Source organism: Halichoeres trimaculatus, unplaced genomic scaffold (genome assembly GCF_033239565.1).
Source record: "Halichoeres trimaculatus isolate MK-OKI-2021-1 unplaced genomic scaffold, fHalTri1.1 fHalTri1_scaffold_3, whole genome shotgun sequence".
Lineage (NCBI taxonomy): Eukaryota > Metazoa > Chordata > Actinopteri > Labriformes > Labridae > Halichoeres > Halichoeres trimaculatus.
Window position 1 is genome coordinate 18417520 of NW_027437181.1, and position 23805 is coordinate 18441324.

The 23805-nt window shown below is 40.9% G+C and overlaps 1 protein-coding gene across 4 annotated transcripts in view; it reads right to left on the reverse strand.

Moving 5' to 3' along the window:
- Positions 1 to 296: 296 nt before the first annotated feature.
- The window catches only part of sbf2 (SET binding factor 2), a 92701-nt gene continuing 69192 nt past the window's right edge, over positions 297 to 23805 (reverse strand). The window contains exons 22-42 of one of the 4 annotated variants that reach the window (XM_074665867.1): positions 21803 to 21998; positions 21507 to 21634; positions 20678 to 20853; positions 20387 to 20520; positions 20071 to 20272; positions 19483 to 19679; positions 19022 to 19162; positions 17673 to 17756; positions 14841 to 14915; positions 13370 to 13548; positions 11804 to 11980; positions 11350 to 11451; positions 7615 to 7800; positions 6510 to 6636; positions 5861 to 5988; positions 5307 to 5531; positions 5114 to 5221; positions 4815 to 4993; positions 2759 to 2846; positions 2543 to 2674; positions 297 to 1657 (exon numbers count right to left, since the gene is read on the reverse strand). In XM_074665867.1, coding sequence (XP_074521968.1) covers positions 1559 to 1657; positions 2543 to 2674; positions 2759 to 2846; positions 4815 to 4993; positions 5114 to 5221; positions 5307 to 5531; positions 5861 to 5988; positions 6510 to 6636; positions 7615 to 7800; positions 11350 to 11451; positions 11804 to 11980; positions 13370 to 13548; positions 14841 to 14915; positions 17673 to 17756; positions 19022 to 19162; positions 19483 to 19679; positions 20071 to 20272; positions 20387 to 20520; positions 20678 to 20853; positions 21507 to 21634; positions 21803 to 21998 — 3063 coding nt within the window. In that variant the 3' untranslated portion in view covers positions 297 to 1558. Of the gene's footprint in view, positions 1658 to 2542; positions 2675 to 2758; positions 2847 to 4814; positions 5006 to 5113; positions 5222 to 5306; positions 5532 to 5860; positions 5989 to 6509; positions 6637 to 7614; positions 7801 to 11349; positions 11452 to 11803; positions 11981 to 13369; positions 13549 to 14840; positions 14916 to 17672; positions 17757 to 19021; positions 19163 to 19482; positions 19680 to 20070; positions 20273 to 20386; positions 20521 to 20677; positions 20854 to 21506; positions 21635 to 21802; positions 21999 to 23805 lie in introns of all 4 variants that reach the window. The other 3 variants (XM_074665865.1, XM_074665869.1, XM_074665868.1) reach the window with 3 other exon arrangements.

The window sequence follows — 23805 nt, forward strand, 5'->3', positions numbered from 1 at the left end:
TCCAATCTTCCTACTTGACACTCACAAAATTCACAAGAACCGGGCGTCTTGTTCAAAACCAGAAACAAATGTGAACCTCTAACCTTTTAGGTATAGATGCATCTCTTTAGAATTTTACCACTGTATACATATGTGTTTGTATCCCCCAAACCTTAGTAACATGTTTTTGAAACCACAAAATGAATGTCATGAAGTGTGAAGTGCTTCAAGGGAGGTAAAATTCTAACGAACACCTTGATCTTAACTTTGTACAATGACAACACAAGTGCAGTTTAGTTTCAAGTATTTTTGGTTTATTCTCGGAAAAAATTAGTGTCACCACAAAACATGGTGGAAAAGTACAATAACAAAAAAAAGCATCTGACATCTTTGAATAGTTTCACTCGTGAATTTTTTTGTTTACTGAAACCATGAGAGTTACACAAACAATAGGTGAGGATTGTTGAAAACCACAATGTCCTACATGGTATAATCTTTTACTTCTTAAAAAAGCCCTTAAAAGACATGGACACACATTCCTGGACAGTCTGAACCACAACAACAACACCAACAACAAAGGGTCTCCATTTTATTTCCAGAACAATGTCTCACTAGCAGGAACAGGCCGCTCAGGTTTTTTTTGCACCAGTAACAACACGTAAAAAAAACAACAACTTGTTGGTCACATTAAAGTTAAGGTTAGAAAAGTATGCTTATGTTCAGTACATACAGTATATAAAATGAAATGTCACACAGGTATTTACAGAAAATACACAAAGCCACCACACTTAACAGTTACACTTTCAATAAAAAATAATAATTTACATTACATAAGACAAATGTGTTATCCAAATTCAACAACACTCAACAAAACAGATACGTCACATATTTAAATAGAAAAATGTCAGGTCACTCTTTTGAACTCTGTGCAAATCCTTTTCAGTTAATCCACCTTGTTGAAGCGTCTTATGTACACTGTAAAGTAATGCCTTTAGCCTCGCTGTCTGCATCTGATAGAAAATCTATATCTGATAAGGAGTGCATACTTTAGAGCTAAGTGCAAACAAATTGCTTCGTCATGTTGTGCATTAAAACCTCTGAGTTTTTGGCGGTTCATACGTTTCTTTAAGCAGCAAACACCTCGTAGTAAAATATCTGATAGAAACTCTGAATAAGCTATCTTCTATTTTGTTGAAGTCTAAAATTGAACCCACAGTTTGAATGGCCAGGGATATTGCTTTGATCTATTTACAGTTTAAGTAGGATAACATTTCCTTGGTAGTGCATGCCCCTCAAACATCAGCTTATCTTCACTTGATCCCTGCTGGAGGTGCAGAGGGGGCAGCTGACAGCAGAGATGAACGTGTTTGACTCGGGCGGAAGAGAAGTGAGGGCAGCCTGGCCAGCTGCTCAGTAACAGGCAGAGAGGTGGATGAAGCGCATCCATCCTCTGCAACCAGGCACTTTGTTCACTGTGGTCCCACAACTTAAGACATCTGAGAGCCGAGGCGGGCGCTCATCTCTGCTCTCAGCCAGCCGCACACCTCCTGCAACGTTCACTATGCTGCTCTTAGTGCTTTCAGGCATCAGAGATGCAGCTCTGGATCTTATCCATCCACAGCTGGGCGCTGGGCGCATCTGATGCACAGAAGTTGTAGACTCGCTTGCTGGTTTTCAGCTGAAGAAAAAAATCAGAAAACAAGACAGTTATCTTAAGCTAGAGTCTAGTGAACACAGAAAGCCTCATGAGATATGAGACTGGAAATAGACATTAAAACACACAAACTATAGATACAATATAATATAAACAAGAGTGCACACATGTCTGAAATAGATATTAAAGTGGTGAGCAAGGAGTATTTCTGGACTTCCTTTGACCATAGATGCTGCTGTGGGATTACTGTGGCTTTCAAGAGTCTGTAATTGAGGCTCCATGCTTGATGATTCTTGTAAGAGTTTAAGAAATTTTACAAGATGTTCATCATGAAATTTGTGCAACAAAATAAAAAATCAAGCAGCAAAATAATATAATATCTCTGGCTCTGTTACTTTCTGGCACTTCTCTGTCCCTCATATTGTTGATGCATAAAATCACCACAGTAAACTCATGTTTTTACACTGTGAAGAGTCAAAGGTTGAGCCCTCACTGAACAAATTTCCATGTATTTTTACAGCCCTTCATCTTTGTCTCCTCTGCAGCAGGAACCATTTATCTCTTCTGCTTGTCAACAATACTCACAAAATCAGATAACAGAAGCTGAAAAAGGCAGCTCACATTCATAATGAGAGGGGATGTGTTTCCAATTAGCTTGTAAAAAAAAGAAAACCAAACCAAAACAACTAAATACTTTAAATATGGTGTCAGAGGAAGATTGGGAGCCAATAGTGACTTTTTTCAAATAAAAATTGTGAAATGCAACTCAAAATAACTGCAATCACCCTCTCTTTTAATCCACAAATTTTATTAAATACGACTAAGTCCAACCCAAACACTAGTGTTAAAGAGCTGTGCACTTTTCAGACTGGTTTGTGAAACGTGACACAGCTGCTCACGTGTACTCACGTCAAAGAAAGCCTTTTCACTGATGTGTTTAGGAGCTCCTATCGTTGGAGCGGCGATCACCACCGACTCCACCTCTGCAAGGTCGATGTGGCCTCTGCAGTTGGTGTCCTCTCCGGTGTCGTAGTATCTTAGCTGTGGGGACACAAACGTTACCTTAAAGCCCGTCAAAATTAAAAATAAAAAAATAAAAAAGAGTTGAATGTGTGGCTTGCTTACCTGGTGTTTGGTGATGTCCAAAACAAACCAGCGAGGTTTCCAGCCCTTCAGCAGTGCTCCACGTTTGTAGAGGATCCCCTCATAAGACCTGAAAGACAAAAGAATATAGAGCAGTCTGCATGAACAATTAGAAAAAAAATTAAATTCATTTTTATATTTTAGCATAGACTTCATAAAAGCAGGATGACATGACAGCTTGTCCAAAGTGAAGCCAAAACATTTGGACTGGTATGGGTCATAAACTCTGCTTTACCCTGTGTTAACAGATAGGATAAGAGTAAAACTCTCAAATCAGAACAGACAGCAAATTAAATTTTCATCAAATATTTTTTCAATCTTTTATCTTTCATCATTCTCATCTAGCCCATAATTGCTGTTCATTTTTGACTGAAAACAGGGTGTGGTGATAAAACTGACTTTAGAGTAAAGTGGTCCCTCGGGCATCTGTGCATTAGATTAACAGAGAAGAGGAGGATTAACTTTTCTCATCAAGGAAAAAAGTTTGTCTCCACCTCTGTCCGTTTATTAGGGAAACATAAGCAGTTTCCACCAAAAAAAATGACCCGCTTTTGAGCAAAAACTGCACGATCTCTTTTGTCTTTTCTCACGATGGTAACACATACTCTGTTTGAGTGTGAGCTGCCTGAGAACTTGTCCTACTTGCAACATTTCGCCATTGTCTCTCTGTCATCTCTTCCTTTGATCTACTCTATGCCGACCTCTCATCCAAAAAGAGCATACTGCCACCTACAGGGGCAGTTTGTCAGTACACTATATTACAACTATACATTACTGGACAAGCTCTGCTAGACTGTCCGCCAGACCATCTGCCAGACCGCCCTCTGTAAAACACAATTGAAGTCTATAGACGTCATTGTCAGTCAGTTGTGGTAATCAAATTGAAGTCTATAGACATCAATGGCAGCCAACGAGTCAACAGTGACCATAAAAATAACACAACTGTCTACTTAAGCAATTATTAATGAATGTCTTGATAGAAAAGTTAATACAGCACCTTTGATGATTTGGAAACCTATGACCAGCCTCTTCCTCTGCTACCAACAATCTTTTTGTTTGATTTGTGGAACTTGATAAATAAGTTCTTGAACATTAAAAGGAAAAGTCGAGAAGGGAAAAGGATTGCTGGTTTTCTCTCATTATTTCTTTTCACAATGAGAGCTTGACGGAGCTCATCCCATCATGTGTTGTATAGAAAAAGACGCGGCTAGCAAAAGCCCATCAGGTTGATTTATTCATATGTACGAGAACCACTCCAGTACTGTTTGTACATCCTGTTCCTCTTTGGGTAAAGAGAACAGAACAGGGAGTGTTGTATAACTGTGTGAAAGTAAAGACCTGAATATTTGAAATATCTTCTGACAAAAAGTTACTTATAGAGGGGTCAGGTCTCAAGTTTAGACTTTCTCAATGCTCTGGAATCCATTTACACACAAAACACTGTTCACAAGACCAGACTCAACCCAACCACATGTCCTCAAAATAAAAATATTGTGTCAATAACATGGCTGCAGTGCAGAAGAGTGAAGGTGTGAAATATTTGGAACATTTGGAATAATTTAGGGGGTCAAATGATTATGTATGATAGGTTATACGGATGGGATGAAATACAGATGTTGGTACATTCTGTGGTCACAGGCTTTAAAAAGACTTCTTCAGGGTGACGTGTTTCAGACACACCACATCATGTGTTCGAACTTTTCCTGCCAAAAAAAGACTTGGACTCAGAGATGTGAAGAGCATGCACGCAAGAAAATCAAATAATTCATATTCAGCAGATTTAAATCTGTGTTTATGTGACTCAGAGGAAAACATCCTGATACGAGTGCCAGGAGACTGTACTTTAACCTCGCACTAATTGTAAAAAATTACACACCCATAGTTTAGCAGAGAACAGACAATCCTTGAAATCATGACACATGGCATACCTCAGCCCTGATTCATCTTCCAAAACTGGACGGGGCCCTCTGTGCAGATTGGACTGAATCAAATGTGGATTCTTATTTGTTCCGGGGGGTTCAGGAAGTTCATGACCCACCTGTTCTCCTCGCTCTTGGGGGTGAACTGATTGTAAAGCGTTGCAGCGCGGCGGTTGATCCCGTTGGCCGTGGTGGTGCTGCAGTCTTCGCCCAGACCACTGTCTGGCAGGTGCAGCATGGAGCGGCGCTGGAAGGCCTGCAGGCTGGACGTGGGAATGAGGCCCGAGATGGACAATGACTGTTTACGGAGCTGAAAAAATATAGAGAGTATTCATTTGAGTGGAAAACACACAATGAAAGTTTGACAGTTAAATAAAAAATAGCTGCCCCTGGTTTTCATTATCATAGTGAGACGCACATTTCCTTCTGTGGTGAGGTCTTCCTGGATGCTGAGCCTGACTCTCTCCAGAGTGGTCTGCCACTTCTCAGGAGTCTGATTCAGCTCCCCCTCCAACTTCTCAATGTCCTGTAGTTAAAAGCAAAATTAAAACGTTTTTGTACGAACAAAAAAGAACTAACCTAACTCAAACTCATTACAGAAGTTTTCTTACACTGAGGAGTTTGGTGATGGCATCAGGCTGGGCGCGGCTCACGCTGCTGTAACATGGCCACACAATCCTCCTCTTACTGCTGGAGAGGGTTTCTGCCTCCTCTGAGCTGTCTGACTTCACCGCCATCATCCGCCAGTCGTAGCACGGCCCCGTGGACAGGGTCTCATCTGTGAAGAAGTCCCATTTGTTCAGGCTGGGGATGCTGATGGACGGCTTCAGGGTCACCTGCAAACAAGAAACAGACAAGATTTTAAAATGTCAAAAGAGAGGAAGAGGGTAACATCTTGATGTAAATAAAAAAAACTCAAATTATGATGTAAATGTCTTTCAATAGAAACAGGCTCCTCTCATTGATTTGCAAAGTGTCACTGTGTTATGGGAGAAAAAGTCAAGAGTTCATCTATTTAAACAGAAACTTCCTCAAAAATGCTTAAATCATGAACATGGCACTATTTGTTAGGATAATGTAACAGAGATATCCCAAACTAAGTACAATTGCTCTCAGATTTTACTTCTTCAGATCTACTTCAGCACACACTGACAGGAACACTCACATCACTCTCTGATGGGCTGTACAGGTAGTTGAGAAAGATAGGACTCCTCCTGTGCATCCTGTTGATGCACTCCCAGATGCAGATGCCTTTGCGAGCCTGTTTATCACCTTTATCCTCAAACAAAAGGCCTGTGAGACACAGAGGAGAAGCAGCTGAGCACAAAACTTTACTCATTTTTTAAAAATAAGGCTGAAGAATTTATCTGATATGACACAGGATCATATTTTTGCTGGATCCGTCAGGGGAGACTTCCTTTTCACAAAACAATAATGCAACATTTATTTTTGTAACCTACTGACCCAATGTTACGCATGTATTACTTATTTTTACAGGCTTTACATGAATTTATATTGGTACACTGTATATTTGTCGAGGGTGTAATTGTTTTTGAGGGGTTTAAATAAGTAGCTAATGGATTATATTTGTTTCATAAATGGATAATACACTGAGAATCCAGTGGAAACCGGGATTTGTTTGTGCTACAGTAATCATTTCCTGCATTTATCTTTTTTGAAAATCAGCCTGGTTCGATAAAAGTATCTCTTGTAATGCAGCTCTCCTTCAGTTAAGAAGAGATTTTATAGAAAAAAAAAGAAAAAGAAAAAGAAAGAAGAAATCCCCCCTGGTCTAAGCTGTGAAGAACACTAACCATGTTCCAAGCGCTCATAGTCTGAGTCCAACAGGAAGTTCTTGAAGCGGTTAGAGATGTGATGATAGGCCAGGAACTTCAGATAATACTGATTAAACTCAAACTCCAGAGGATGCTGCTCCAAAATCTGCAAAAATATAAAAAATGTCAGACATAGTGAGTGACAGGGAGGCAGGGGGTCAGAGTGTGTGCAGCAGCTGTGTCATGTCTTTGTGTTCTGGGCTTTCCATCTCCCCAATGCAGAAAAGACCGATTAGAGACAGGAGGAAAGTTCTCCTGTCCTTGTGGGGTTAAAGGTCAGTGATATCATCACCACCAGACACAAGCAGGACCACAGCTCCATTGTTCCCTTCCAGTGGTGAAAAGTGTCCAGCGACAGCAAAGTGTTGAATATTTGAGGCCACCTGGGTCTACTGGCAAAAACAACAGCTGTTTTGGAGATGAGGCACTTCTATTTTCAGCACTTGTCTGAGTCCCCCCTCCCTGTTTATTGCTCTCCAGACCCATAGGACCCCCGCCAAACCATCCAAGCTGCCAAGATTCCAGTTTCAAAAGACAAATGCAGAAACTATGTGTTGATGTAAGTGTATGGGAGTGGGTTTGTGGGACCTCAGGGGACACTGAAAAAACCCATGACATACCAGTTAACATTTCAGTGCAGACTCTTCAGCTTTCTGGACTTCAGCTGTATGAGTTTTATTCTCAACTCCATCCAGGAACCCCCCCCCATTCCCTGAGCACACCCAAAGCCCTCCTCCAGACAACAATCTTTCACATGCAGCTCTGTACACGCACGGAAATGTGACGGGACGCTGAAACACGCGAGCACAGACCACTCAGTGAGGATCAGCGGACCATCTGGGCAGCAGCCTCCTGATGCAACACACTTTTGAAACACATGCAGTACTTGGATAGTGAAGTGCAAAACTAAACCAAATGTATAGATGCTAGCAGCTGGAATTCTTGCCCCCTCCCTCATCTGCTTTTGAGGAATGTGATGAGCTCATGGGCGCAATACAAAGATGCTGAGTCATGTTGAGAAAAAGGAGAAGTCACGTAGCAGAGGTGTTGTGATGCTACACAGTGAGTACAGGTCTGTCCTCACCTGGTGCACACAGTCCAGGAATTGCAGGAAGATGGGTGTAAAGCCACTGCCCTGGCTGCTTGGACTCAGATTGCTCCGCTGGCTGAACTTGTGACCGAAGGATAACCACTCTTTCTCCAGCAGAACCTGAAAACCCTCCAGAGTACGGTAAAAAGGATCGCTCAGGAGCTGCACCAAAGATACCACCTGCAGGGAAGAAAAAAAAACAGATATCTCACAATCAAAGCCATTTCTATAAGCTGAGCTGTCTGTGCTTGCTTTAGTTATAGCCTGCTTACAAAATTACCAAACTGATGGTATGCTAATGAAAGCTATTCAAATTTTGGGATTGCTATTTTATCCATATTTAAGTAAGCTAAGACTTTCAGAAATATTATTTTGTATTTAAATGCTACTGTCTGTTTTAGCATCTGGGACCTAATCTTACAACAAATACTCATCTGAATTTGGATATTTTGAGGCAGAGATTTAAAGGATGCAGGAAGATTTATCGATATAGCTGTAAACAGCGAAAGCCATAGCATTTTCCCTCCTTTAGTGAGTCACATGATCAGCTGCACAGAACTCCTAATCAGTGTGTGACATCACCACCAACTGCTGCTTGCTCATGCATAATATTTACAGAAGTTGTAGAAACAACAGCTCCTAGATGTCACAATTTTCACACAAGGTCTGTAAAAATATGATATTTTTGTATGATATTTTGACAGGAATCAATGCACGACATTGTGTCTCACTGTATGACTTTTACTTTTTGTGTAGAAGCCAAAATATGGCAGCTTGTGTGGAGCTGAATCATCTGCTCCCATTCATTCTTAACGGGGGAGCTAAGAGGGCTTGTTACTGTTTCACCGACTTTGAGGGCTCGTCATTCAAAAAACGTTTCTGAAACAACAGAGTCCCAAACAACTTTTGTAAAGCAGGGTCCAGTCTGTCATCTGAGCCAATTTCAAGCCGATTATGGTGTCGGAGGAGATAGTTTTTGAAAAAGGGGCCAAAATGTGGCAGATCTTTTTTTGAAAGGTAAATAGTTGGCTTCCTGTTGGAAACAGGTCAGGAGTGTCAGTGTATAAATTGATGTTGGTTTTATGTCTCTACGACTTTCCTACTGGTTGCTAGAGCCATTTTAGTGTGCCTAGGTGGCGCTATAGAGAAAACTATGGGATGATGGGAGTTAATTTTTGTATTTTGTCAAAATTTTTCACGGTTCTGAGGTGCGCAAGTTTTGGGGCATTTTTAATGGGTTAAAATTAGGTTTCACGGGACAATGAGAGAGAAGCAGGAACAATGGTGTCTTCACCTGAAGGGTGAGGACCCTAAATATCAACTTCATGTGACAGAAACCAAAACACCTATAATTGGTTACCACATGTGGACGAACAAGGCTAAGTAAAATTAGGTACATGACTTTATCTTTCATCAATCTGATCAATAAGATGTAAGAACACGTTCTAATTCAAGTCAAGCTTTAGATTCGTGCCTAATTGAAATGTCTGTCAGTTTGTTGAAGATCACATTTGTGTGATCACCTCTTACTGCATGGAAGCCTGTTTTTTTTTCTCCTGCTGCTCTTCACAAAAGTGAATATTACAGATTGAACCCTTGTCTCTACTTCTTGATGAACAGGTTTTATGTTGTTTTCCATGTGTATTTCCTCATCACGAGTATCAGGTTAGTGTCTTGGCTGCTCTATTTGTATGAATAACATGTCATTTGATACGACATTGAGCTGTGGAGCATCAACAGATGTAGGACTGGTGATTGTTTCACGTGAAAGTTTTGTGGCCAGGCTTACCACTCCTTTAGCTAGCAGAAGAGAAAGCTTTTTTGGAAGTAAACTGACAGCTTAACTTCCCCAAAAGCTGTGAGCGAAGTAAATGTGACAATGATGGGACTGCTTAGATATGTTGGCAAGCATCGAACCTCAGTGATAGCCCTCCGAGCAGTGTCTACTCATAAAATCTGGCTGACCTGTTCAATACTTGAGTCCTTGCGTCTTCATTTCTGAACGCAAACCGTCAATAAGGAAACGCCTCGATTCAACTGGCCAATAGAGTGAGAACATCACTGAGTGAGTTATGGCTCACGATGCAGACAAAGTTTAACGCTCTGACAAACAAAAAGAAAAAGACTTGCTGGCGTGTCAGTATAAGGAAACTGATAAGCTTATCTTCTTACATATATTAGCCTGCCCAGATTAGCCGAGCAAAAAGCTGTCTAATGGTCTTCTCACTTAAAAATAAGTTGAGAATGGGCTCTTTCACCAAAACATTGTTTTACACTTCACAATGTTTCAATGTCACTTTGAAACTCAGCAGTCTGACAGTGGTCCGTACGCTTACAGTATCATGTGAAATGGATCATCTGATGTCAATTACATTTATATAACATTGTAGCACAGGTCTATAGGGACACATATGCTCGCACCGCATAACACCAGTCAAGAACCACTTGTCTACACATGCAGTACGCTTGGCCTGCTTCCCTGCCCGTGTCTCCTCCAACACAGCTAATGAGCCCTGACGCGTGTGGAATGAACGAAAAAACAGTTTGTGGCTTCTTCACCGGGTTTAAGAGAACATCCAGCCCTGAGTGGTAGAGAAAGCCCCCTGCAAGCCCAGCACAGAAATAAACCCCTCTGATTATCTTGATACTTAGGCAGACTAAAGGGAGGATTTCAGAAAGAAGCAAGGTATGAGAGAGATGATTTGATATGAGAGGCTTAGACAGGGGATGAGTAGAAGAAACAGAAAACAGGTTTCAGAAAGAAAACAAAGATGGCTCTGCTTCCTGTCTGCTGGGTGTCGATGGTCCATGGACAGAGCCAGAAGATCCAGAGCATATGGAGCCGATTTTCCTGTTTGGGCCGAGTGGGACCCGGCATGGTGGAGCCGGTGGCCCGTGGAGAGAGATGCTGCAGGCCCAACACGTGCCTGGCATTACTGGATGCACAGAGTGTGTTTTTAAACAGCAGCCCTGGGCTCCGCGAAACCCCGTAAACACGTTTGAGGACACACGCTCGCAACACAAACATGTGCACTTTAACAGGTCAACACGGAAACTATGAGCTCAGCGAGCAATCATGCGAGGAAATGCTGAGGTGCAGTGCAATGGATACTGACAAGTGATCAGATCAAATTGACTATTTGTTTATGTGCCTCACAATTAGAGCCATTAACTTTGATGAATGAAATTAAGACCAGTCAGGGAGCTCAGGCTTCGGTCGTTTTCTTTTCTCTGCACCATATGAAAGCTGATTGATGGATGAACAGCCGGGGCAGGTGTGCAAGATTTGTGATTCCCATGGAGCCTATTTTGCAAGAGGTCTGCAAGGGTTTGGTATTCTTTGAAATGCAGTTGAAAACATCCAAGCTGCATTCCAGCTCTTAGAAGTTTTAAGCTTTCAGACTTTCACACAAACTAAGCTTTCACTAAATTTCTTTTTAGCTGTGGCTAAACATTTTTTTAAACATATTCAAGTGAACAGGGATAAGATCATAACTAATTCGGGGCCTCATTGATCCTGATGTCCCTGTGTTTTGTTTATTGCCTCTTACAAGTGCAACAGAGGTGTTGGGTCATGTGACTGTGAAATCCGACACGCCTGGTTTTAAATGTTTATAAATAATAACTTGATATTGACAAACAAAAACAAAATCTGCAACCCTTTAATCCTCTGCGTGACACCTTGTCATTACATCTGTCTGAGTCTTTCTACTTGTGCATTTTTCTCACTTGTGTGGTGATGTCCCAGCCGTCCTCCAGGCTGAGGAGAACAGATGAGCCAGTGTCCAGAAGATCCACCAGAAAGAGCGCCAGCTGCAGGATCTTTTGAAGCTGTGGGAGTAGTATTAAAAGCACACATGAAGGCATGTAAACACACAGACACACACAATTAATCTTCTTTGTGCATTCATGGCCATATTTGGTGTACTGTAAAATGTTTTGCTGATGCTTGTGAGGGGTTTCCCACAGATAATATTTTTGCATATGTTCAATGTCAGTCTGCAGGGGGTCAATCAGATAACCAGCATGATAAGATGGATTCCCTTCCCTTGGGAAAGTGGCTTCAGAGCGGATTTATTCATTATGTGAATCTGATACAGAGGATGAGCAGCAAGAGACAACTGCTGGGTCGTTCTCACAGTTTATACAGTCTAACTCTGAGTTACTGAGTGTGCTTGAATACCTGCTGGATCCACTCAGAGTCCTCCAGGGCTTTGAGGAAGGAGTCCTCTGAGTCAGTCGAGGTGGCACTGGGAGCGCAGGCTCTCAGCAGCTTTTTAAAGGAGGCTTTCACCTGCCGTGTGTCGGTGAAGTCCACTGGCACCAGTTCACAGTTCAGAGTTGAGTCCACTCTTAAGCCCTGTCAGTAAAGAGATGAAAGGGGGTTGAGTCTAATGGAAAATCAACTGACCTCAAGGAGTATAAAATGCTTTCTAAGAAGCTGTGGGTACACAAGTTCAAGACTCAGAAAACAAACAATGTGCAAAAACATGTAATTTCTGTTGTTTCACATAAAAACTCAATCTTAATGGAGGAGTGTGAGTTAACCGTGCGAGTTCAACCATTCAAACTTCTGAAGGAAATTCTTGTGATGTTGTCAAAAAAAACCATCAGCCTTCAGATTTTCTGATGTAATCAAAATCTCCTTGGTTGTTCTCTTCTGGGGTCCTGAGCACCATGCACTTTCATTGGTTTTTGGAGTAATTGCACATAACAAAATTCTTCAGAAATACTCCAGGGCCTGTTAATGGGAAAAAAATCTGAGGGAAAAATCTGCCTTGAATTATATGTCATCACACACCTTTTACATATGGAGGAACAACTTGTGAACAGTTACGACATCATGCTAAAAGCCCTGCCTGTCGGTTTCTTGATTTTTTTTCCAAATTGTTATAAATCAACAATCCTCCTCTTGTCTAAAATGGTTCTGCTGTATAACTGTTCATCGGCAGCACCGAAGAAAACACTGATGGCTTCTCAGGAGCCTGAACATGATTTTTGCCTTGTGGAGATTCTCCATCTGCTTTTTGTAAACATCAAACCCCTCACTGTCTCAGATTTCTGTTTATTTTGCTCATAAATATCAGCTCATAAATAAGGTCTTCTAAACCAATTTGACATAATAATTGATATGATGAATATTTGTATCTGTTGTTTTCTGAAAAATGTCCCTGTTTTCTTTAAAAAAATGATTTATTCCAGATTAAGAACAGGTGTTTTCAATTCTTTCTTTCCATCTGTACAAAATTCAATTATTCAGTTGTTGGTGGTGTTGCATGGAATATGTAAACTTTTAGGTTTTACCTCCCCTACTGCAGCCTCAAAAGAAATATTAGAAATTTTATATCTAATTCATGTAAATTATATGGTTATTTTTGTTGATTACTGATAAAAGTATGAGCAGATGTTATCATGACATTGATCTTTAGCAGTAATTTCTGTCAAAGTGTTTTGTCAAAGAAATGCAATGTATCAGGGAACTCAGGCTGCAAAATTCTGTGAAGCTGATGCTGTACTGGACTTGCACCTTGAAAATCACCCCAACTTTGTATCATTTCCATTTCCATTTATGATGCATTATAAAATTACATTTTTTTCTGGCAGAGTCAAAAGCAAATCTATCTCTACGACATCAGTGATCAGTGATAAAAAACTGACATAATTGTCTGTGACAACTTCAACAAAAACACATGTTTATGAGCACTTTAGAAACCGGCCTTGGGAGGTTCGCCATATGTTTCATCCTCACCCTTAAATGTGACTTTTCACCAAAAACATAGAGAGCAGCTTGTTGTTTCTGGAGCTGAGCATGCAGACTGTTGCTGCCTGCAGGGGGCGCCAGATCCTTCCCTGCAAGTCTAGCACCCACGTCCCCTGTAGCTGGATGATGGCTGAGTCTGCTGCTGGAGCGCAGGCTAGCCCACATGCCTGGAAAACACACAGAGAGAAACAAGTCACTCACACAGGCACACACGCACGCAGAAGCTGGCCTGTTTGAATGACACTGACATACACATGCTGTCAAACAAACTATGGCTAAATGATGAAGAGCTAATTCACATGCGGGCCACGATTACATGCACGGCAGTCCAACAGAAGTTATGTAAAGACTCTCATTCCTTCTGTCCAACAACAAAGCAGTTGCCACTAAGAATTTGGTGTGTTTAGATATTAGAAGCAGAAGTCGTTGGAATTTCCTTGCAAATCAACAAATTAAGAAAACATTTTCCTAAGAACCAGCATGCAGAACCTTGAGATGTGACCTTGCAGAGTTATCACTTTCAACCCTTTAGAGTAGCATCAGTAGCATCAGAATTTTTTAAAATCTGCGCCAATATTTTTGCTTCTGTGTGCACAGTAATTTTAGATTTTAATTATTTTGCACCTATTCTCTTTGTTTTTACAGAATAGGCTTAAGAAGGACAAGAGGGAGCCTAGTGGCCTAGTGGTTTATGTCGCGCTCCATGAGGTTTGTCCTCGCGCAGGTGGCCCAGCAAATCCGACCTGAGGCCTCTTTCCTGCATGTCACCCCCTACTCTCACCCTGTTTCCAGCTCTATCCGCTGTCCTCTCCTCTATCCAATAAAAGACATAAAATCCCCCAAAATAACTTACAAAAAAGAAGGATAAGGGTAGACAGGGGAGAGAGGGGAAAATATCATGCACCACTTCATGACTGGGGGTTGATCCTATGACAGATGCCAGAACCGCAGGTAAACACCTGAACTGCTTACATCTTATACCATTGATACAACATGTAATTAACACACAGTACAAGAACATTTCTGTTTTTTTAAATCAATTTTTGAACACTAGATTTCCATTATAGCAACATTTACAGATAACTCAGGCTGCCTTTGATGTACTTCAAGCTTAGTGGGGGCTCATTTTGTGAGATGCATGACAAACAGCTTCCTCTCCTCTACGGTCTGGACCTGGCTCTTAACTGACCACAAGCAGCCCTGCTGAGCCAACGCATTAACAATGGAAGCTGCCACATTAGAGCAGCCACTCTGGTTTGTGAAAAAACCACAGCTCCCAGAAGAGTACCCAGAAAGTCAGCAATGATTAGTACAGCGTCTCTAAGGTCTTTGTTAGAGGTTTACAGCATGATGCAGTACGTGTGGTACGTGACCTGATTAGTCAGCAAGTTAGTGAGGAAATATGACGTGATGGAGAGAAATGTGCGCTTGGCAGGGGAAGGACACAGTTTGACAATACCTTGTTGATCGACTCTCTTCTTATTGGCAGGTTTTGGATTTGAGTGAGTGAACAGTTTATCTCTGTACTCAAGAACTTGATGGGTGTTGGTAAAAGAATAGAAAGAGAAGATGAGGGTGGGGAGAAGGGGCATGGAAAATAAATCATGTCAACAACTTATGGACAACACCACCACTTCAGACTTCAGAAACAGTCATGCAAAAGAGTTACAGCTGAGGGTCAAAGGTCAGACTGATCCAAATAAAGTGATGGAGGGAAAAATGTGTTTGTTTTGAGATGATCGTGAGAATAACTGTCAAAGCATGCATGAATGTGTTTGTTTCTGGTTATGATTGATGGTATGAGGGCAAAGACCAGGTTTATTTATTTACATCTCCCGTGCTGGGTTTATGAGGAACGGATGTGACACCATCTGCTTCAAAAATGTGGAGTCTGAAGTCTGAACTTAAGAGGTACACGAGACTGAAGAAGTACAGTTTGTGATTTTTTTTTTTGAGGCATGTTTATGAAATGTATTTCTTGTTTAACTACTGTTTGCAAACTAACTGAACAGTAGATCTGAAAGCAAGTCTTTAAACAAATCTGACATAATTCTATGTTTGTTTTTGATTTTTCAGTTATTGCAGTCACAGACAGGTAGGGATGGGTACCGAATTAGGTACTTTTATAGGTACCGACCAAATTCTGTCAAAAGTACCAGGTACTGATTCACGTAAAACCAAAAGGTACCATGTTTAGGTACCTGAACGCATCCTTGTGACTGTGAGGGAGAGGAAGAGTAGGCGATTTTCCATGCTGGACATGAACACAGCATTGCAGTTATATATTGAAGAATAAATATGTATAATTGAAAAAAAAAAAAAAAAAAACTATTTTATTATCAGAAAAATTGATATTTATCACAAAAAAGTACCGAAAATTTGTATCGTTGAGTACCGGTACCGATTGCAAGGTACCGGGTACTGGTACCGTATCGTTTCAAATGTGAAAGGTACCCATCCCTACAGACAGATGTTTAATGTGTACTTTGTGTAACTGCAATTTTTAGTTGAGATCATGCAAATACAGAGTTAAAGAGAATATGACATATCGTTATGGTTTCCTTATTTATAAACTTAGGTTTTGTTTTTTTTTGTTTGTTTTTTTTGCATTATTTAAATTTTGGCAGAAAATCCCAACCATCTCAAGACATTTCATTAACCTTATCTATACGTTGCCTCATTGATGTCTTGTCCACCTGCTTTGCTCTGCTCGGTCTTCTCATGGTTCTTTAACCATCAAACTATTGATTAATGCTTGGTAAGATTAATCAAATATTTAATATAATGATTTTACTAAAGATACAAAGGTTTTATCAGAAATAGTTGAACTGCTATCCCAAGTTTAGAAAATATCCTATGAAAAAGTTTTACACATACTTGGACCTTAGTAAACATAAATAAATCCAATCCCTTCATCTGTACCACTGTCTGAGTAACTCTGGCACACCAAGAATCTCCTGATTCCAAGGAGGTGAAGTATGTGTCAGTGATAATCCTGCAATATAAATTCTGTAAAAAACTGGAAGAAAAAGTCAGACGTGACTTATCATCCTTCAGATAAAATGCTGAGTCAATGTAAGTTTTTTGTTTTTTTACTATTGACCTCCAATTGAAGCTGTGACTCACACCTCAGACATGACACCAAGCACAACATCTGGCCGAGACCAAAACACTCACTCCTGATGGTTTTATCTGATGAGTTCACATTCCAGTTCATACACTCATGATGATGTGTTGGCTTTACAGTACATTAAGTTTTTATCCGTGTCATTACATCGGTGGCGATGCTCATGAGCCAGAACACAGCAGGTCAGGCATAAACCAATAATTAACTGAGTGTATACTGTACACATGTACAGCCAAGACACAGATCTGACAACAATCTATCTAATGACCGTAAACATTCACTTTAGGGACTTACAGGCTTAAAGAAAGCTCAGTGTGTTTACACTTCTTTAGCTTGTGGGAAAATTTCAGAGCCTCTTCAGCTTTATCTTGAAGTATTTCTTTCACTTTTACTGCCCGGTAAGTCAGATATTTTTGTTATTGTCAAATGGCATATTCATGACTCCAAATCTGTGAGATCTACATGGTTTGTGTTTTCTAAGTCTCAGGCATTCTGGTTTGACAGTAAAAAGTGGAATCTGAAGTCTTTCCAGTCATTGTAGATACCACATTTTGAGACAGTCATAAACAAAATAAATCTAATTATTTATGCATGACTTGCTAACAGCATGATCTGGAAGGCCAGCAGCTCAGTAAACAACAGTTATACAATGTAATGCAATCTGAATGAAAACTAGTATGTGTGTCCAGGTTTCTATTTCAAAAGTGAGCTATTCTGCTGCACTCTGCTGCTTCTAAAGTGTCAGAGGATTTGTTTATTTGAGTCTCCATTGGCTTGAGCATAGAAGAGGCTTTTCCTCTAGTGGTCAGCAGTTTAAGTGCATAAATACAATACAAATAACCAACAAAAAGTCAAACAGAGTCTTTGTCATAAGATATTTCTTCAGAAAACCTTCAAGGAGAATGTGTTTTGTAACTAGAGGAAAATGGAAGAGGATGTGACCCAGGTGGGCAAGAGCCAAAGAGGAAGAAACCCAGAAGTGCTGACAAAAACATTACAGATTAGATTAACTTTTGTAATCCTAGAGTTTGGCAAATAAAAAATGACTATAAACAAGTGTGATCCTCCAGTACATATCATCTCTCTTGTAAAAGTTTCCTTTTGGTGACCGAATGATGTTAAAATAATCTGAGTTACTGTTGCTAAGATGACCACATAGCTCACCTCCTCTGGTGAAGCTGTTTGAGAACGGGAGGTCTATATGGACAGGAGTCATCTTTGGTATCCTGGACGTTCTCCTGTCACTGCCTGCAATAAGACATTCACCTGTTACTCAGGACATCATGACACGTGTTAGGATAGAGCCAGGAGAAGAGTTCATTCAGTGTTTAAGTTAAACAAAGAGGAAGAAGTGACAAGCAATCCAAACATAAGCCTTAAAGCTAATCTAAGCACTTTAAACGCAAGGAGCATGAAGGTTAATTGAACAACAGAAATGAAAAGACTTTGCCAGTTTTTGTTTGTGTGTGCATGTGTGTGAGCGTCCTGGACTGAGCTTCAGTTCAGGACAGAGAACAGTCCAGGATACGGACTGAGTGAGACGGAGGGGGTTCAAGAAGATTGATATGCCGGATGGTGACCCCAGGTTGTCCTGTGATTCTTACATAACCTTTTATTGTACAAATTTCCTTCAAATGTTACCAAATATAAAATCCTCCAGTCAATGTGTCTGACACACACATATACACAAGTACATGTACACACACGCAAGATAAGTAGGTGAAAAATAACCGCTGACCAGAGCAAACATGAAGCGGATGAGAGTGACTGCCTGAGGGAGAAAAAACAGAGCTCCAATGAACAAAAATAATTCTGAAGAGTGCAAATCTGCAGTTTTTCTCTTTATCAGGAGAAATGAACTCTGCTTGGCCTCTTGTCCCCTGCAAACAAACACAGAATTTTCCCACGGCAGCGGAGCAAATGCTGTCGCACAGCAAATTCAGGTCAGCGTATAGGTGATGTTGTTCAGGCAAAGCAGTGCCCAGAGTTTAGCCTCACAGGCACATTTAAACTGACTCCTTAGACTCTTTGAAGAATCAACTTAACATATTTATATTTAATCAGTTCAAAGAAGATTATTCAAATCAATATCTTTATAGTCTCAAATAAGTAAAGGAGACAAAACTGAAACAAGGCTGATTCATTTTATATGATAAAAATGAGCAAATAATTCAAATTCCCCTCGACTCTGAAAAGTATGAGGTCATAGTGTGGAGTAAGCAAATCCAACTGCAGAGGTCACAGAATGTGTGGAGCCTGACAGACACTCCCCAGGGCAACAAATTTGTCTTCTGCATTTGGCTTTAACCAACCATTCTCACGCTCAACACTCAGACTTGTCAATGGAAAAAGGTGATAGTATTGATGGCTGAATTCCTGTGCTTCAGTCTGAGGGTGAAGGGCATGTGAGCTTAAAGGTATGCTAAACATCTCATCTCAGAAGCAGAGAGAATTGTGGTGTTGAGAATAAACAAATAAATAAAAAGAGGATGAGAGCTTTAAAATCAGTGTACCTGGTGAGAGGCCAATGAGAGAGCGGTTGGACAAAGTGTTGTTCCCGTTCATTTTGAAGTAGATGGGAATGGAGCTGAGGATCGCCTGCAGGTACTTTTCTTGTTCAAGACTACTGGAAGATTCAGAGGACGAGGCAGGAGCTGATGGAAGAACAAAGACAGATTATGACTTTCATCAATGAATAAGTCTTAATTGCAGACAGGAATCACGTTTTTTATTTTCTTTCTCAGGTCAAATTAGTGTTTCAGATACAAACTTGCATAAGTTGTGTGAAAATCTTTGAACTTGTGATTCTCTGAGAAGTACCAAGCTGTATCAAGGAAGAAAATCAGTTTTCCAAACCGAGAAAGACAAAATGCTTTTACTTAGCTGTTAATCTGGCTTATTTCACTTTTTTTTAACCCACATTTTTCCCACTTCAGGAAACATAGCAAAGCTCTGAGAGGCTGTTTATACACACCTGATGAGGAGGGGTTCTGCGACTTAAACAATCCCACCACACTCTTTCCGTGGAAGCCTCCCGAGCGGAGCAGCACGGCTTTAGTGCGAGGATGTTTCCAGCACACAACAGGCAGGCGGTTGTGTCTGTAGCATCGGGCCACTTTGTGTAAACTGCTGTCCTGGACCGCCTGGGGAACCACCAACAGCCCTGGGTAGCTGAGGGGCAGAAAACCCCAAAGAAAAGGATAAAGAAAAGACATGTCTACCAGTTACAAATCTCTCCAAAAGTATTTGTTTACACACTTGTTGCAAGAGACAGAGCTTCAGCTGAATAAATGATCTCATGCTGAATTTATAGCCAAGATCTGAAAGTGATTATGAATGTATTAGTCACAGCATGTGTAGCTTTATATAACTGGCTGAATTTGAATCAAGCTGTCTAAACTCATAAGTCAAATATCCGTCTTCCAGGTGGAAAAGGAATCCCCACCGGGCTTTTAGTGTGCGCTGGGACTAAAAATGCTGGAGATGCCTACAATCACCACTGCTTCACCACAGTTTGAGACTCAGTGTGGATCTGCAGGTTTGTCGGTTGTTTTGTGTGTACCTGCGGCAGAGGGAGTACAGTCTGTTCACAGCTGTGATCCTGAACTGCTCGCCTGACTTAGAGCGGGATGAGCTAGCAGTGATAGTGCCCAAGCCGAGACGTTGATAGTCCCGGAAACAGGACTGCTCTACTAGCTGCTCCATGGTGGACTTCTCTGATGCTCGAAGAGTACTGCTCATCGGAGGCTCACCATCATCTGATACTGAAACACAAAAATGCACACACACGTGGTAGATTACATTTTTTAGATCTTTTAACTTCCTTTCATTGTTTTTGTATTCACCTCACTCTGCACCATCTCGTGTTACTGACTCACTTGAAATGTCATCATCCTCATGCCAGGTCATTCTGCTCCCTCTGTCATTCTTCTTCAGTGAAGTCTGGCTGCCTCGGCCCATGGTGATCTTTCCAGCCCTCTTTGCTCCTTTGACGATAGTTTTTGACAGCGTTCTGTGGGGAGTAACATCAAACAGCTATATAAGTATGAGAGATTTTAACAGTCTCACAAAACATTTGTAGATAAACTCAACAAAAGAAAGCATGTATCTATTTCTGCTGGTCTCTCCAAGTCAAACAAAGCTTGTTGGTGTAAAGCTGCAGCACCAACCTAAAGCCAGTGTTCCTCTCCTTTTGCTTTGGAAGGATGAGCTGAGGTGCCGTTTGTCCTGCCGCAAAAGCAAAGGAGCTGAAGATGGACTGTGGGTAGCGAATCCTCTGGAGGTGCTTTCTGAAGATCTCTACCGTCTCTGAGCTCACCTCTTCATCAAAAGCCACCTTTATCAGCTGTGAGAGAAGTTACTGAGACTTATTATCTGACAACACGAGTAACAGCTCAACATACAGTTTTTACACTGGCTTGTTACTCTGTACTTCACCATCTTTTAATGAGGGGATCATTTCAAAGGGTCAAAGTAGTCTGTTTATCAGAACAGAGTTTCCTCTCAGTTTTTCCTTCTATCATTTGCTGAATACAGAAGATTTAAAACTTCCACATCTAAACAAAGGTCTGTGAAACAGCCCACGTATGGTCTCCACAACACAAACCCACACATTCCTCTGAGGAAGCACAACAAAACCAAGGAATTGTTCACTCTGGCCAAGTGACCTGCACTCCAGGAACATGGACACTTTAACCATCTGTGTTAGTAAAAAGACTGAAATGAACCAAAACAACTTTCACAGCAGCACAACTTCAGGCCAAAAACACAGGGTAGGCTGAAAACAGCCTATCTCTCTTTTTATCCTAGAGTCAGGGTTGTATAATTTAATAGGAGATAGAGGGATTAGCTGGACTGGTGGTTTTAAGATCAGGGCTGAAAGTTACCAGAGCCGCTAAAATGTCAAAAAGGACACAACAGACACAGTCGGATCTTTTCTGTTACACTTTCTGGTGACTTGAGTCCAATCTAAGCTTGGTATGGTTTGTGTTTGTATACCTGAAATGATGCAGAGCGGAGCTGCAGGCCCTCCTGCATGTTCTGCTGCAGCTGGTTCTGGATGCTGATCTTCTTCTCTTTGGTCAGTGTGGACACTGGAAACGCTCTGATGACTGCCTGCTCCCCCACTACACACAAGCAGGGTTAAACATCAGTCCCACTCAGATTATTGCTTAAGATGTAATATATCTAAAAATATTGCATCCAAGTTGTTCACATTAAAAGTTATTAATGAAAACAACAAATTTCCGAGGCACTAAAAATGTGAGGAACTGTAATTGCTGCAAAGAACTTACCCAGTGCATCATGGGGGATCCCTTTAAAAATGATGCGGTATGTGGTGAGAAACAGTGCTCCCTCTGCAGGCAGGATGTGTGGCCCCCCTAAGAGACCCCCAATGGCCTCCTCTCTGCCATCAGGGTCTAGAAGAACCCGCAACCCCTCGGACACCAACTCCTCTCCAGGAAGTAGCGCTGGACGCAGAATCTTCGGCTGATGCAGGAGGGAAAAAAACATTTGCGTCAGTGAATCTGATTTTTAAAAGACAGGAAATCAATTCATCATAATAAAGTCAAAAAAACACAGCACCACGTGTTCTTAACCTGACATATTTAAGCTCAACATGCACGTCATCATCTAAAATACACATCTTGTAAGCACACTAAGCACAAGCTAGCATTCTTACAAAATAAACGCGCCAACAAAAACAAGCTTGTACTCTCTGCAGACAAATTCATCACTCCACTCCTCCAAGTCAAACTCTCAATCTGTTTTTCAGGTAAAAACTGCTGTGTCAAAGCAATTTGTGGAAGTGAATGAGATGTTTTTCACTTTGTGTACAGATAATACACCGATGCATTTACACCGTGATAAGACTTTTTAAAAAAAAGCAACATTTATAAGTCAGAAAAGTTCACCCTTAACCCTTTTTGCATTTCTGGCACAAGTACAAGACATATGTTGGATCAAAATACTTGATTCCAGAGCTGAAAGAACAAACAATAAAATCAACTGAAAAGATGACAAATAAGTGAAAGAAAGCTAAAAGTTGAAGGCTTGAGGTAAAGGGGTACTACTTTCTTTCATCCTGCTCTCCTTATGGAGTTACTGCCTCTTATGGGAAACAACAATATGAAATATGTATTTACAATATGGAAATATGTACTCATCACTTTGGACTATTCTAAAATGTACTCTTGAAAGTAAAAGTTTTTTTAAATTAATGTTATCTATTGATTGAAATCTTACTCTCACAAGCCAGCCTGCACTCCAAAATAAGTGGAGAAATACTCATTTGTTCCACTGTCCCAAATATGAACGAAGGGGGACATTAGATCATTCACAGCATTTCCCATTAAGGCCACAGCCAACCTGAGGGAGCTGAACGCGGGTCAGGAGATTTTAAAAACTTCTTGAATTCTTCCTTGAAAGGACAGCGAGATATAGGAGAGTCCCTCTGCACCTCATTACTGTTGTGAGCTCAGCTTCGTTTCAGAGCATCACCTAAAATGTATTCACTGTTTTACTCCAAAACGTTATTGCTACCATTACCACTACGATTACGACTCCTCGGGAATCCAGGGTCAGTGTTGTTAACACACTTTTAAGTGTTTTTTTGGCATGCTACTTGCAGCTAGCTGTCCAGTATGGGAGCTTAGTCCGGCAAATGATAGTGTGAGAAGTTAGACACCAAAACACAGCAGACAATCTGCTCAGACTGCTCACCATGGTCTGCAGGTTGCTCCAAAGGCAGCACTGGCATGGTTTTAGTCTGTGTATGAACGTGTTAAGGAGTATTACCAAGAGGAATTAATAAGAGCTGGAAGAGCACAGCACAGCTGTGTCCAAAAAAACAAGTGGTCTAGGATGATGATAACTGTAAAATATTGGATTAGATTTCTCCTCTGCACACGAGCAGCAAACAAGTCCACTTTGAAAACCTGGATATCAGGATGTGTGCAGCTATACTGGGTGCTACATATGAAGTATGTGAAAGTATTTTGATGTTTTTTTCCATACAGCACTTCTCAAACTTCAGGAATGAGAAATTCCACAATACATTACACTGCTAAGATTGTCCTGGGTACCAAAACAGCACATTGGCAGGGACATTTGTACATTTTTGTACAAATGTGTTTTGTGGTTGTACTTTCATCAAAGCTTGATTTCAGATTTTATCTCTATTTTGACCAGTGGAGTGGCATCCATCCAAAGGAGTTAGGTTTTACTGTAAAATAAGACATCTGCCATTCTACATGTTCTGGAGGACGTATAGTTAAGAGGTTTGGATGTCTAAATT